General features: G+C 42.4%; 1 protein-coding gene and 2 long non-coding RNA genes across 4 annotated transcripts in view; 2 read left to right on the top strand and 1 right to left on the bottom strand.

The window, feature by feature from the left end:
• The window catches only part of LOC124290722 (transmembrane channel-like protein 7), a 70,279-nt gene that overhangs the window by 30,877 nt on the left and 23,914 nt on the right, over positions 1 to 15,488 (bottom strand). For both annotated transcript variants that reach the window (XM_046727527.1, XM_046727528.1), the window contains 2 exons: positions 12,638 to 12,755; positions 12,051 to 12,148 (listed from right to left, as the gene is read on the bottom strand). In XM_046727527.1, coding sequence (XP_046583483.1) covers positions 12,051 to 12,148; positions 12,638 to 12,755 — 216 coding nt within the window. The remainder of the gene's footprint in view (positions 1 to 12,050; positions 12,149 to 12,637; positions 12,756 to 15,488) is intronic.
• Positions 438 to 3,897, top strand: LOC124290728. Its single transcript, XR_006902017.1, has 3 exons — positions 438 to 537; positions 709 to 714; positions 3,816 to 3,897. It is a non-coding gene; the product is annotated as an uncharacterized LOC124290728 (long non-coding RNA).
• LOC124290727 lies at positions 1,393 to 1,824 on the top strand. The gene is made up of 3 exons (XR_006902016.1): positions 1,393 to 1,480; positions 1,593 to 1,608; positions 1,641 to 1,824. It is a non-coding gene; the product is annotated as an uncharacterized LOC124290727 (long non-coding RNA).

The following is a 15,488-nucleotide window of genomic DNA, read 5'->3' as shown; positions in this document are numbered from 1 at the left end:
ACCCGAGTCTGACCTCCCGAGGCTGAACACCCGATCCTTTTTATAACCACTTACGACAATCATGGGTTGCTGAGGGCAATTTTCTTATCGATTCTTATTGGTAGAAGAAATGTAACAACAACAGACTTTGACTGTAGATTTATTCTTCACTAACAGACAGAATGTGAACATCACCAACACTGGGGTAACACAGATAAACCCCGTGGAATAACAGTAAAACAGATGACCACTCCACATATGGTGTGGGACAGTAGGAAGTCACATCCCACTGAGAGGCGCTTCGCTGGAACTGTCATTACTATCACTGAGTACAGTGATCGAGGACATTTTCCCTGTGGAATCTGAAACAGCATCTCTCAGCTGCTTCTCTGAGAAGTTCAGTGACTCAGGTGAAAGTGTCTTGTCACAAGGAGTTTGGAATGGAGGATGAAGGCAGATGAAGATATCCTGTGCATCAATGCTGTCCTGGCTCCGGGCTGGCTCCGAGCTGGCTCCTCCTCCTGGCTCCGACCCCACATACAGAATATACTGTTAATTGTTTATCCTATATGTACACGTTCTTTACATACATATCTTATACGTGAACAAAAATCATAATATTCGCATGTCTGTTTTAAACTAAGAAATTTACAAATATTCTCATTCTAGATGTCGACTAATCATGCAGACTGGAACATTCTGTGTTGTGACATTGATTGCTATCACAAGCCTGATGTCACCGTGATGCCCTCAAATAGACGTCTGGAAGTCTTGCAATAAATACATAGGACGGATACCATTGTAGAACACACAGGTAGAAGCCTATCACGGTGCAGACCATTGTACAACACACAGGTAGAAGCCTATCACAGTACATTGTACAACACACAGGTAGAAGCCTATCACAGTACATTGTACAACACACAGGTAGAAGCCTATCACAGTACAGACCAGTTGTACAACACACGGGTAGAAGCCTATCACAGTACATTGTACAACACACAGGTAGAAGCCTATCACAGTACATTGTACAACACACAGGTAGAAGCCTATCACAGTACAGACCATTGTACAACACACAGGTAGAAGCCTATCACAGTACATTGTGCAACACACATCACAGACATTGGTAGAAGCCTATCACAGTACATTGTGCAACACACAGGTAGAAGCCTATCACAGTACAGACCATTGTACAACACACAGGTAGAAGCCTATCACAGTACAGACCATTGTGCAACACACAGGTAGAAGCCTATCACAGTACAGACCATTGTACAACACACAGGTAGAAGCCTATCACAGTACATTGTACAACACACGGGTAGAAGCCTATCACAGTACATTGTACAACACACAGGTAGAAGCCTATCACAGTACAGATCGTTGTACAACACACGGGTAGAAGCCTAACTGCTTAATACTGGGTATGGCAGGATACTTAATCATCTCGAGGCAAACGAGTGACCTTGTAACAGTGATCAGATAACAGAGTGATTAGGTAACAGAGTGATCAGGGAACAGAGTGATCAGGGAACAGAGTGATCGGGGAACAGAGTGATTAGGGAACAGAGTGATTAGGTAACAGAGTGATCGGGGAACAGAGTGACCAGGGAACAATGACATCAGGTAACAGTGTGATCAGGGAATAGAGTGATCAGGTAACAGTGTGATCAGGGAACAGAGTGATCAGGTAACAGTGTGATCAGGGAATAGAGTGATCGGGTAACAGTGTGATCAGGGAACAGAGTGATCAGGTAACAGGGTGATCAGGTAACAGTGTGATCAGGGAACAGAATGATCAGGGAAAAGAGTGATCAGGGAACAGGGTGATCAGGTAACAGAGTGACCAGGGAACAGAGTGCTCAGGTAACAGGGTGACCAGGTAACAGGGTGACCAGGGAACAGAGTGATCAGGTAACAGTGTGATCAGGGAACAGAGTGATCAGGTAACAGGGTGACCAGGGAACAGAGTGATCAGGGAACAGGGTGACCAGGGAACAGAGTGATCAGGGAACAGGGTGACCAGGAACAGAGTGATCAGGAACAGGGTGACCAGGGAACAGAGTGATCAGGAACAGGTGATCAGGTAACAGTGTGATCAGGGAACAGAGTGATCAGGGAACAGGGTGATCAGGTAACGGGGTGATCAGGGAACAGAGTGATCAGGTAACAGGGTGACCAGGGAACAGAGTGATCAGGGAACAGGGTGACCAGGGAACAGAGTGATCAGGTAGCAGGGTGACCAGGGAACAGAGTGATCAGGGAACAGGGTGACCAGGGAACAGAGTGATCAGGGAACAGGGTGATCAGGTAACAGGGTGATCAGGTAACAGTGTGATCAGGGAACAGAGTGATCAGGTGACAGGGTGACCAGGGAACAGAGTGATCAGGGAACAGGGTGATCAGGTAACAGTGTGACCAGGGAACAGAGTGATCAGGTAACAGGGTGACCAGGGAACAGAGTGATCAGGTAACAGGGTGACCAGGGAACAGAGTGATCAGGGAACAGGGTGACCAGGGAACAGCGTGATCAGGGAACAGGGTGACCAGGGAACAGAGTGATCAGGGAACAGGGTGACCAGGGAACAGAGTGATCAGGGAACAGGGTGATCAGGTAACAGTGTGATCAGGGAACAGGGTGATCAGGTAACAGTGTGATCAGGGAACAGAGTGATCAGGGAACAGGGTGATCAGGGAACAGAGTGATCAGGGAACAGGGTGATCAGGGAACAGGGTGATCAGGGAACAGGGTGATCAGGGAACAGAGTGATCAGGTAACAGTGTGATCAGGTAACAGTGTGATCAGGGAACAGAGTGATCAGGGAACAGAGTGATCAGGGAACAGAGTCATCAGGGAACAGGGTGATCAGGGAACAGAGTTTCCAGGTAATACGGTGATCAGGGAACAATGACATCAGGGAACAGAGGGATAGAGTAACAGGTTGGCCATCGGAAATAGATTGTGCAAGTAACAGGCTGATGAGACAACAGACAGGTAAGATGCTGATCATATAACATATCAACGAGGTCATACATGAAGCTGACAGGTAACAGATTGATCACTCCAACATAAACAAACAACAACAACCGTGTAAGTATAAAACTAAAGACGATCACACTAATATTTGAAATAGGGAACTATGAGTCCCGTATCCCTGTCCGTCACATACATTGACAGATACAATATACGTTTAGTTTACTTCTTTGCTCTTAAGAGGGTATTTGTTTCATATTTTATTTCCATGTTTATTAATATTCCATATTTGTTGTTTAACGTTTATGTCTGTCTATTGTTTCCAAGTTTAACGTTTCCGTTTAACATCATATGTCTGTGTTTCCTGACGTTTCATGTCTATTGTTTCAAGTTTAATGTGTAATGTCTGTTTTTCCTGTTATTGTTTCATGTTTAATGTGTACCTGTCATTGTTTCATGATTAATGTACCTATTTTGTTTCCTGTCTATTGTTTCATGACGTTTGTTAACGATTAAATGTACTGTCTATTGTTTCATGATTATGTTTATGATTAATGTACCTGTCTATTGTTTCATGATTAATGTACCTTAATGTGCCTGTCTAGCCTATTGTTTCATGTCCTAAGATTACCTATTGTTTCATGTTTTATGTTTGTTTTCCATGTTCAATGTTTCCAGAGCAAGTAACAAGGTCGTAGAGTGACATTTTTACGTTTCTGGTTAGAAACTCTTATCTGATCATAAACAGAAACAACAATGTTTTCGATGTAGTTATGACGAGCGGTTATACCTCACTCACATACTGTGTATGAGAAGGTAACATATGTTCTGTAGATTAATTAACATCACAAGGTGGTAGAAGTCAACTACCTGACTGGGCAAGCAGTGATATGGACACAATAGTCATGTATTGGCACAGTGAGGATGAAAGGATCACGTTATCACAGGGTGCGCGGAGATACTGAGACAGGTGACTTCTGATGGCCACTGTAGTTTACCAGTCGTCTGAGGGCTGATTAGGGTGCGAAGACCGGCCATTGCTTTGTTGGGGTGGTATCTGGAGCCGTGTATCCGAACGCTGGCTGTCGTTGGTGTGAGGCTTTCTCTTGCTGCCGGAATCAGGTCTCCGGCTGGCCCCACGGGGAGTCCTGCGTCCCTTCAGGAACGGCGTTGTCTCCCCCGTCAACTCCTGCAGCCGGGACAGAAGGAACCGCTTGTCCTGCCCTTCCTGCACAATGGGGTGGATTGCATAGGTTAAAACACACTCGGACTTCTAAGCTATATAATGCATGGCAGTATTTATGTGGCTATATACAACTAATATAGTTCGCCAGGTAATGAAGTGCAGCCCCTATATTGCACACTGGTTCGACATATTCGCCAGTGTGTTTCAGGTTATTTTAGTCTCAAGTGTGACTTCTTGGTATTGTACATAACAAAACGTTGCCTCTATAAATCTTATTATAAATGTGTAAAATATTAACAAGCTACAGATTCAGAGTCAGAAATGTACCACTGTAATATTCATTTGTTGGGGTGAATATGTTTGAAATTGGACAGGTCTTCTATGGACAGTGGTGGAATTTTAAAAAACGGCACATTCTGACGCTTGCACCTAAAGGAGGTATTTAACGACACTTTGACTGGCGTAAAGATCTAATCCTTGACAGACAATGTGCTGCTGGTATTGTTGTGATCAGACTACATGTTACTGTCTGGGGATTAATTGAGTAGAGTCGGCCATGTTTCGGCTGTCGGAGTTCAACTACTTACTAGTACAGAACCATGCATTGTATGAATATTCTATTACATACCGGCTTGTAATATGGAGAAACGACTTTCACATTGTGTGAGTTTGAAAGCTCCGGTGTTCATACAGTTTGGCCCACCCTCTATGAATATTCATGATCAATGAACTCACACAAAGTAAAAGTAAATGTCCTTTATTTGCAAATTTTAAGGAGTTGGGGTAGCCTAGTTGTTAAAGCGTTCGCTCGGGTTCGATTCCCCACATGGGTTCAATGTTAGAAACACATTTCTGTGTCTGATGTTTCATTAATTGTCGCTGCCTCTTGTGCCCGGAATTGATTTCCCCGTAAACCTACAAGTATTATAGCTGACTGAGAGCTGTAAAGTGAAATCAGGCCGTGAAATCTGTTGCAGTTACAGTTACAAGTACCTGTGTATATTGATATTTATATCGACAGGCCACCTGTTGTCTGGGTGTGTCAACAGGTACTACAACAAGCTCCTCATAACAGCTGGTCCAGGTAACATGCCTTAGTGTACATCAGTCAGTGCCGATTGTGTTGAGTTGTACAACAACAACACATTGTTCCACGGTCATCCCACCTATATTTTGACTTCAGTCAACAATCAGTAGTTTTCATGCTATATCTTTCAGTTTCTATACGTTTACATCTTGCACTGACGGACTGATATCTGATTGTCAACAATATAGATGGTAGGATCTACATTGCTGCTTCCAGAGACTCTTGGTTACAGCTTTCCGTCCACATGAATGATAAATTGAATAAACAATATTATACTTTTCTGTTATTACAATGTGAATAAATGAGTCCCAGACTCGCGTACAGTTATTTAAGTGGAATATATGAGCAATTATAACGTTATCACTTACTTCTAAACACGAGTTTGTAATAAGTGAACTTTGATATTGTGACCATTCAAGTTTTATCGGGTGGGGTGTTTGTTCATATGGAATGACTTCTGAATGTGAGAAGCTACACGGAAACCCGACTTGGGTTCGCCATGATTTAATCCACTTGATCTTTAACTTATACAGAAATATTTCGATTTACCCTACCTGTTCTGGTTTGGGGTTTCTGACTTACAAATGTTTCAAACATTCGGCAACGTGATGTACACATTAGCTTGTGGGAGTGGTATTAACGTGGCTCATCACCAGGTTTAAGGGTAAAGGTTTGATGATTCATGTTATGGGTGTGTACTTACAGCTTTAAGCTGGAGCCTCATTGTCTTTGTCTTCTCAATGTGAGCTCCCTTCAGCGCGGAACAGTAATACACCAGCAGGCTGGAAGGGAACATAAACATTGTATACACACCGGTATGTTTCAATAATCTGCTTTGTTTAAATGATGGGACTAACAACTCACCACAATGTCGACTGGAAACAGGTGCCGGGTGTTTGACCTAACTAATGACTCCTGGGACGAGTTGCACCTATGTACCCCATTCAAGTACAGTCGTTAAACTGTTGAAAGCGGGGTGGTGAGTTGACGTGTGGGTTATCGTCTCGTTCTGTACTGAAGTGCACGTGTTTGTGTGTCCAGTTGCACTAATCCGGACTTTATCAGGGATTTATCAACCCAGCAGTCATTATAATATCCGCATAATGCCAGGGTTATTTCATGTGTAATCGTTTCAAGGTCTTTTGGTGAGACCCGGGCATCGACCAACCAGCCTCCCGCTCTCCACACGTTTATCCACCACAGAACGGGGAAACAATGAGATTGCTGATTGGTCATAGTCCACGTTATTAAACATTAATAAACGTCATTGCATATTTTGACCTAAACCAAGAATAAGAAATTAAGCTGCAACAAACTGTCTTACCACAACAGTATTATGATTGACGCCGTGACGGCAGCAGACGTTGCTATAGATGCGGAACGGACCATCCCTTGTAACCAATCTGTAGTATCACGTGTTTCTATAGGTATATCAGTAACCTGTAGCACATCATGTTTCTATAGGTATATCAGTAACCTGTAGCACATCATGTTTCTATAGGTATATCAGTAACCTGTAGCACATCATGTTTCTATATAGGTATATCAGTAACCTGTAGCACATCATGTTTCTATAGGTATATCAGTAACCTGTAGCACATCATGTTTCTATAGGTATATCAGTAACCTGTAGCACATCATGTTTCTATAGGTATATCAGTAACCTGTAGCATCATCATCTATAGGTACATCAGTAACCTGTATTGTTTCTATAGGTATATCAGTAACCTGTAGCACATCATGTTTCTATAGGTATATCAGTAACCTGTAGCACATCATGTTTCTATAGGTATATCAGTAACCTGTAGCACATCATGTTTCTATAGGTATATCAGTAACCTGTAGCACATCATGTTTCTATAGGTATATCAGTAACCTGTAGCACATCATGTTTCTATAGGTATATCAGTAACCTGTAGCACATCATGTTTCTATAGGTATATCAGTAACCTGTAGCACATCATGTTTCTATAGGTATATCAGTAACCTGTAGCACATCATGTTTCTATAGGTATATCAGTAACCTGTAGCACATCATGTTTCTATAGGTATATCAGTAACCTGTAGCACATCATGTTTCTATAGGTATATCAGTAACCTGTAGCACATCATGTTTCTATAGGTATATCAGTAACCTGTAGCACATCATGTTTCTATAGGTATATCATCAGTAACCTGTAGCACATCATGTTTCTATAGGTATATCAGTAACCTGTAGCACATCATGTTTCTATAGGTATATCAGTAACCTGTAGCACATCATGTTTCTATAGGTATATCAGTAACCTGTAGCACATCATGTTTCTGTAGCATCATGTTTCTATAGGTATATCAGTCAGTAACCTGTAGCATCAACCTGTTCTATCATGTTTCTATAGGTATATCAGTAACCTGTAGCACATCATGTTTCTATAGGTATATCAGTAACCTGTAGCACATCATGTTTCTATAGGTATATCAGTAACCTGTAGCACATCATGTTTCTATAGGTATATCAGTAACCATGTAGCACATCATGTTTCTATAGGTATATCAGTAACCTGTAGCACATCATGTTTCTATAGGTATATCAGTAACCCTGTAGCACATCATGTTTCTATAGGTATAGGTATATCAGTAACCTGTAGCACACATCATGTTTCTATAGGTATATCAGTAACCTGTAGCACATCATGTTTCTATAGGTATATCAGTAACCTGTAGCACATCATGTTTCTATATAGGTATATCAGTAACCTGTAGCACATCATGTTTCTATAGGTATATCAGTAACCTGTAGCACATCATGTTTCTATAGGTATATCAGTAACCTGTAGCACATCATGTTTCTATAGGTATATCAGTAACCTGTAGCACATCATGTTTCTATAGGTATATCAGTAACCTGTAGCACATCATGTTTCTATAGGTATATCATCATGTTTCTATAGGTATATCAGTAACCTGTAGCACATCATGTTTCTATAGGTATATCAGTAACCTGTAGCACATCATGTTTCTATATCAGGCATCATCAGGTAACCTGTAACCTGTAGCACATCATGTTTCTATAGGTATATCAGTAACCTGTAGCACATCATGTTTCTATAGGTATATCAGTAACAGCACATCATGTTTCTATAGGTATATCAGTAACCTGTAGCACATCATGTTTCTATAGGTATATCAGTAACCTGTAGCACATCATGTTTCTATAGGTATATCAGTAACCTGTAGCACATCATGTTTCTATAGGTATATCAGTAACCTGTAGCACCTATAGGTATATCAGTAACCTGTATCACATCATGTTTCTATAGGTATATCAGTAACCTGTAGCACATCATGTTTCTATAGGTATATCAGTAACCTGTAGCACATCATGTTTCTATAGGTATATCAGTAACCTGTAGCACATCATGTTTCTATAGGTATATCAGTAACCTGTAGCACATCATGTTTCTATAGGTATATCAGTAACCTGTAGCACATCATGTTTCTATAGGTATATCAGTAACCTGTAGCACATCATGTTTCTATAGGTATATCAGTAACCTGTAGCACATCATGTTTCTATAGGTATATCAGTAACCTGTAACACATCATGTTTCTATAGGTATATCAGTAACCTGTAGCACATCATGTTTCTATAGGTATATCAGTAACCTGTAGCACATCATGTTTCTATAGGTATATCAGTAACCTGTAGCACATCATGTTTCTATAGGTATATCAGTAACCTGTAGCACATCATGTTTCTATAGGTATATCAGTAACCTGTAGCACATCATGTTTCTATAGGTATATCAGTAACCTGTAGCACATCATGTTTCTATAGGTATATCAGTAACCTGTAGCACATCATGTTTCTATAGGTATATCAGTAACCTGTAGCACATCATGTTTCTATAGGTATATATATCAGTAACCTGTAGCACATCATGTTTCTATAGGTATATCAGTAACCTGTAGCACATCATGTTTCTATAGGTATATCAGTAACCTGTAGCACATCATGTTTCTATAGGTATATCAGTAACCTGTAGCACATCATGTTTCTATAGGTATATCAGTAACCTGTAGCACATCATGTTTCTATAGGTATATCAGTAACCTGTAGCACATCATGTTTCTATAGGTATATCAGTAACCTGTAGCACATCATGTTTCTATAGGTATATCAGTAACCTGTAGCACATCATGTTTCTATAGTAACCTAACCTGTAGCACATCATGTTTCTATAGGTATATCAGTAACCTGTAGCACATCATGTTTCTATAGGTATATCAGTAACCTGTAGCACATCATGTTTCTATAGGTATATCAGTAACCTGTAGCACATCATGTTTCTATAGGTATATCAGTAACCTGTAGCACATCATGTTTCTATAGGTATATCAGTAACCTGTAGCACATCATGGTATATCTATAGACATCATGTTTCTATAGTAACCTGTAGCACATCATGTTTCTATAGGTATATCAGTAGTAACCTGCAGCACATCATGTTTCTATAGGTATATCAGTAACCTGTAGCACATCATGTTTCTATAGGTATATCAGTAACCTCATGTAGGTATATCATGTTTCTCATGTTTCTATAGGATATATCAGGTAACCTGTAGCACATCAGCCATCTGTTTTATCCCTGCTGACCATCTGACACTGAACCACCCAGCCATTGTTTTATCCCACTGACCTCGAAGGTCAGGCAGGGTAACACCAAGTACCATGATTACACGTATATTTGAAGGACGCGACCAGGGAATCGAACCGCCGGTCTTCCAATCTCCGGGATAGACGCTCTATCCACTACACCACATATGTGATCTATACTCAAGCGGGAGGTAGGTTTTACTGTCCGAACATTGTTTCAAACATAAATCAGGCCGTATATTCGATTCTAACACAACTCCAGCCGATCCTGGTGGCAACAGGGACAGCAACTCTGAGTCGCACTACCCAGTAGAAAATATTCCTTATATCACAACCTCCATACAGCGCTTCAACCAGTAACTGATGGTTGTGATACCTCTACATCCAAGTAGTGGGGTTCTTGCCTGCCAATAGGTGTCAAAGGCGCCGCAGTTCGCAGTGCAGACCAGAAACTTGTGACTGTGGGTTCGAATCCCTGTTTGCCCCTATTTGTTTCTTGGTTCGTCAGCACCAAACCCGTCCTCACACATTAAGCTGACAAGCCGCGTTATAACGGGGACACTGTTGGAAACGGCAGTACACCCAGTGTTTCAGTACAATGTCAGTAGACTACCCACGCGGCCATGGTGTAGCCCACGGGAACACAGCAGAGGAAGAACGCCAACAGCAGTACGACCATGAAGAAAGAGTTGGAGCGAGACGCCCGGTACGGCCGCTGGGACGGCTCACACGCCAACAGAGCAGACAGCTGCAACACAGGAGGATGGAAACGTGTGGAACGTACAGATATAAATATATTGGATTAAGTACACCCAAGTCTGGCTGGCTATTTCGCAGCAGTAATCATGGGCTCGAAAACTGCTATCAAAACCTGACAAACGAACAGGATAGTGACTTTCTAGCTCTCTGCGTCGTACGTGATGTAGTATTTACACATGTTTTTGGGGGGGAATGCTTTAATATTTCATTAGGATTGTCAGTACTACAAGTAAACAAATATGTACATAGGGTTCTCGAACCGTGGCTTTATACCATATAGAACACCATGATAAATAAATATGTACAGGGTTTGATTACACAGTGCCATTTACTAAGAAAGTGTAATCCCAAATATAACATACATGTATGTTACATGTACAGGGTTCTTGAACCGTGGCTTCATACTCACAAGTTTGGCATAGAACACCACAAACAGGTGTATACAATCATGGCCGGCAATAGTGGGGCGAAGAAGAATCCGAGCCTGGAACAGAGATGGTGGCTTGACATGAAGCACGTGTTGACAAGACAGACAGCTTGTTATACACAGCTTCGTGACATCTAAGGTAAAGAGTTAATTACTACAGATGTTTACACGACAGAGCTCCTCAGTTTAATAAGGTTTGCCTCATTAGAGAGAATTTTCTTTAAATTTGCATTTTGTAAAACTGTTTAATAAAATTCACAAAACTATAAATTGTTATTAGGCCTTATATTCAAATATAAGAAACATTCACTTTAAATATTTCAAGAAATAGAGAGGAGTTTTCATATTCACAAGAACTGTATCTCAGGAACACATGTTCTTTACGACGAATGTAGCATGAGTGGAACACTTGTAACAGTAAGTGTGATGTCTAACTAAACTTGAATTCTTTTCTTTCGGTACTCAAAGTGCACCTGCGTATACGGCAGTGAATATTAGGATGTATAACGATGTTTTTGTTTTGCTAGTTGTAATGATCATTGTTTTCAAAATTCAAATGAAAGTCCTTTCCAGTAGTGATAATGTTCTATACCCTCGCTATGGTGGCATGTCGTCCTTCCTCATTAGATTATTACACTTTTGTTATCCATAGATTTCTATCTTACTTACAGCTAGTTTTGCGTTTGTGAATGCATGTTCACAAACATAACCTTCTGGCATTACACATGTATGTTAGCTTACCAACATACAGTCTGGGTGTAGACAAGGTCCAGGACGTTCTGAGCGATCTGGAACTCGGGGGGTCCGATCATCTGGAACAGCTTGGCCTGGCACTTAGTGACGATTAGTCTGTCAACACAGATATATGGACGTTAGTAACAACATTCTGCAACATGTATCGGTAACCAATGGACAAAGAAAATAATGACTGGTGCACCATTCTGTTTAAGTGTTTGACAGATTCATTTGGATGGATAACGTGTCTTGGTAGGTACTTACTTTCTCGGGAGCTCGACCAGGAACACCTTGACGACAGTTACCAGGAAGTTCATGATAACCAACTTGTACATCTGCTGCCCAACGTACGTCTCCCAGCACTGTCGGTAGAACAGTCACACATTATTCACGGAAAAGTCACACATAACACAGAATAGTCACTCACTACCAACAGAACAGTCACATATCACAGACAGGACAGTCACACACTACACACAGAACAGTCACACTGAACACAGAATAGTCACAGAACAGTCACATATCACAGACAGGATAGTCACAGTCAGAAACAGTCACACAGAACACGAAATGTTCAGTCAGAATGATGCATCGTAAATTACCGACTGACTGAGTGAATTTGGTTTTACACCGCTTTAAGCAATATCCCAGCAACATCACGGCGGGGAACACCAGAAATGGGCTTCACACATTGTACCCTTGTGGGGATTCGAACCCGGGCCTTCGGCGTGACGAGCCAACGCTTTAACCACTGGGCTACCCCACCGCCCCCGTCAGATATTGAAGTGAAAAACATGAACATTTAAACACGGATAGTAGCACTAGTGGTTGTAGAAGACATTGTTCCTCACCCTGAAGACGGTGCATGGAGCCTGGTTTGTGAGACACGAGTCCTTGGGGCCACATCTGATGTCTGTATACAACGACACGACCAGCACCGCCAGGGAGGCCAAGCGGAGAAATACCGTCCTGGAAACAATACAAACATACATCAGAAACATACAACATACAACGGGATACAAACTCCTGGTTTACTGCGTCCAGCGACGTAGCGTGTAGATCGTTACAGCTTTATCACCTTGTAGTGACATAACCAGTGTCTTGGAAGGGTCGTCTGTAGTCTGTCGTACAGACCCTGAAACAAACATATCCAAGAAAGCCCATGCAATTCTAGATTATGTGGCAAGTCTAGATTATGTGGCAAGTCTAGATTTCCACAGTGTCTGAAAATGAAGAAAGTCTCAGGACTCCTGATAAAATTATATATATTTTTTTTATTATGAACGTTTTTTTCTGTAAAATATGTTCATTTCAGAGACTAGTTGTTAATCTAGCTCATATCCATCTTGAGCCGTTGAGCATCTGTGATGGAAACTAGGCGCTATACAAGCCAATTATTATTATTATTATTATGTTTTACAGATTAAAGATTGTATGCAGCAGAAAGGGTTCGGGTAATCCTGGCACAGTCAGGCTGGTAAGGCTCATCATCAGCTCAGGGCCCTTGCCCCCTCTACACGCAGCCCAGACAGCGAATGGGACTTCTCCCAGGAAACGCTGCCTAGTCGAACCCACCAAGAACTTTCCGTAGAATATGAAGGCTCCCCAACACTGCAGCCTTCTGCATTACCCAGAGTGTCAGAAGAGCTGTACTCCCGGTGGAGAACCCGGGCACTCTCTTGATCTGCGCCAAGAGATCAGGAGGTACCAAACCAAGGGCACCGAGAACAATGGAGAGCCTGACGACAGTGTACTTGGGATGCAAGCGAGACATTTCAAAGGCGAGGTCCGCATATTTATCATGCTTTTCCTGAATCTTGTCAATCACATTCATTGGCTATCAAAAGGTATTATTATGTTTTACAGATTAAAGATTGTATGCAGCAGAAAGGGTTCGGGGTGATCCTGGCACAGTCAGGCTGGTAAGGCTCATCATCAGCTCAGGGCCCTTGCCCCCTCTACACGCAGCCCAGACAGCGAATGGGACTTCTCCCAGGAAACGCTGCCTAGTCGAACCCACCAAGAACTTTCCGTAGAATATGAAGGCTCCCCAACACTGCAGCCTTCTGCATTACCCAGAGTGTCAGAAGAGCTGTACTCCCGGTGGAGAACCCGGGCACTCTCTTGATCTGCGCCAAGAGATCAGGAGGTACCAAACCAAGGGCACCGAGAACAATGGAGAGCCTGACGACAGTGTACTTGGGATGCAAGCGAGACATTTCAAAGGCGAGGTCCGCATATTTATCATGCTTTTCCTGAATCTTGCCAATCACATTGGTGTCAAAAGGGACAGAAAATTCAATGATATAAATAAATTCATTGGCTTTATCAAAAAGGACAAGATCAGGTTTGTTGGCAGGAATTCTTCTGAGGCTGTATATGGGCCTATTCCACAGAAGTTTGAAAGCATCATTTTCCATGACGCCCTGGACATGTTCAGGGTCGTACCATGGATGGACCTCGGAGTCAAAGCCACAGGCATGTCGGAGACGGTAGTAAAAGCAACGAGCCATGCCATCATGTCGTTTAAGATATGCTGTCTGTGCCAAGGAAGGGCATCCACTGATAAGGTGTTGGACAGTCTCTGTGAATTCATTTTTTTAAATTATTATTATTATTATGTTTTACAGATTAAAGATAATATGCAGCAGAGAGGGTTCGGGTGATCCTGGCACAGTCAGGCTGGTAAGGCTCATCATCAGCTCAGGGCCCTTGCCCCCTCTACACGCAGCCCAGACAGCGAATGGGACTTCTCCCAGGAAACGCTGCCTAGTCGAACCCACCAAGAACTTTCCGTAGAATATGAAGGCTCCCCAACACTGCAGCCTTCTGCATTACCCAGAGTGTCAGAAGAGCTGTACTCCCGGTGGAGAACCCGGGCACTCTCCTGATCTGCGCCAAAAGATCAGGAGGTACCAAACCAAGGGCACCGAGAACAATGGAGAGCCTGACGACAGTGTACTTGGGATGCAAGCGAGACATTTCAAAGGCGAGGTCCGCATATTTATCATGCTTTTCCTTAATCTTGTCAATCACATTCCTGTCAAAAGGGACAGAAAATTCAATGATATATATAAATTCATTGGCTTTATCAAAAAGGACAAGATCAGGTTTGTTGGCAGGAATTCTTCTGAGGCTGTATATGGGCCTATTCCACAGAAGTTTGAAAGCATCATTTTCCATGACGCCCTGGACAAGTTCAGGGTCGTACCATGGATGGACCTCGGAGTCAAAGCCACAGGCATGTCGGAGACGGTAGTAAAAGCAGCGAGCCATGCCATCATGTCGTTTAAGATATGCTGTTTGTGCCAAGGAAGGGCATCCACTGATAAGGTGTTGGACAGTCTCTGTGAATTCATTGCAAAGTCGACATTATTATTATTATTATTATTATTATGTTTTACAGATTAAAGATAATATGCAGCAGAGAGGGTTCGGGTGATCCTGGCACAGTCAGGCTGGTAAGGCTCATCATCAGCTCAGGGCCCTTGCCCCCTCTACACGCAGCCCAGACAGCGAATGGGACTTCTCCCAGGAAACGCTGCCTAGTCGAACCCACCAAGAACTTTCCGTAGAATATGAAGGCTCCCCAACACTGCAGCCTTCTGCATTACCCAGAGTGTCAGAAGAGCTGTACTCCCGGTGGAGAACCCGGGCACTCTCCTGATCTGCGCCAAAAGATCAGGAGGTACCAAACCAAGG

The sequence above is a fragment of the Haliotis rubra genome, unplaced genomic scaffold (genome assembly GCF_003918875.1).
Source record: "Haliotis rubra isolate DU_JTF1 unplaced genomic scaffold, ASM391887v1 Scf472, whole genome shotgun sequence".
Lineage (NCBI taxonomy): Eukaryota > Metazoa > Mollusca > Gastropoda > Lepetellida > Haliotidae > Haliotis > Haliotis rubra.
Note: the sequence above shows the minus strand (reverse complement) of the source record. Positions and strands in the feature narration are given on the sequence as shown.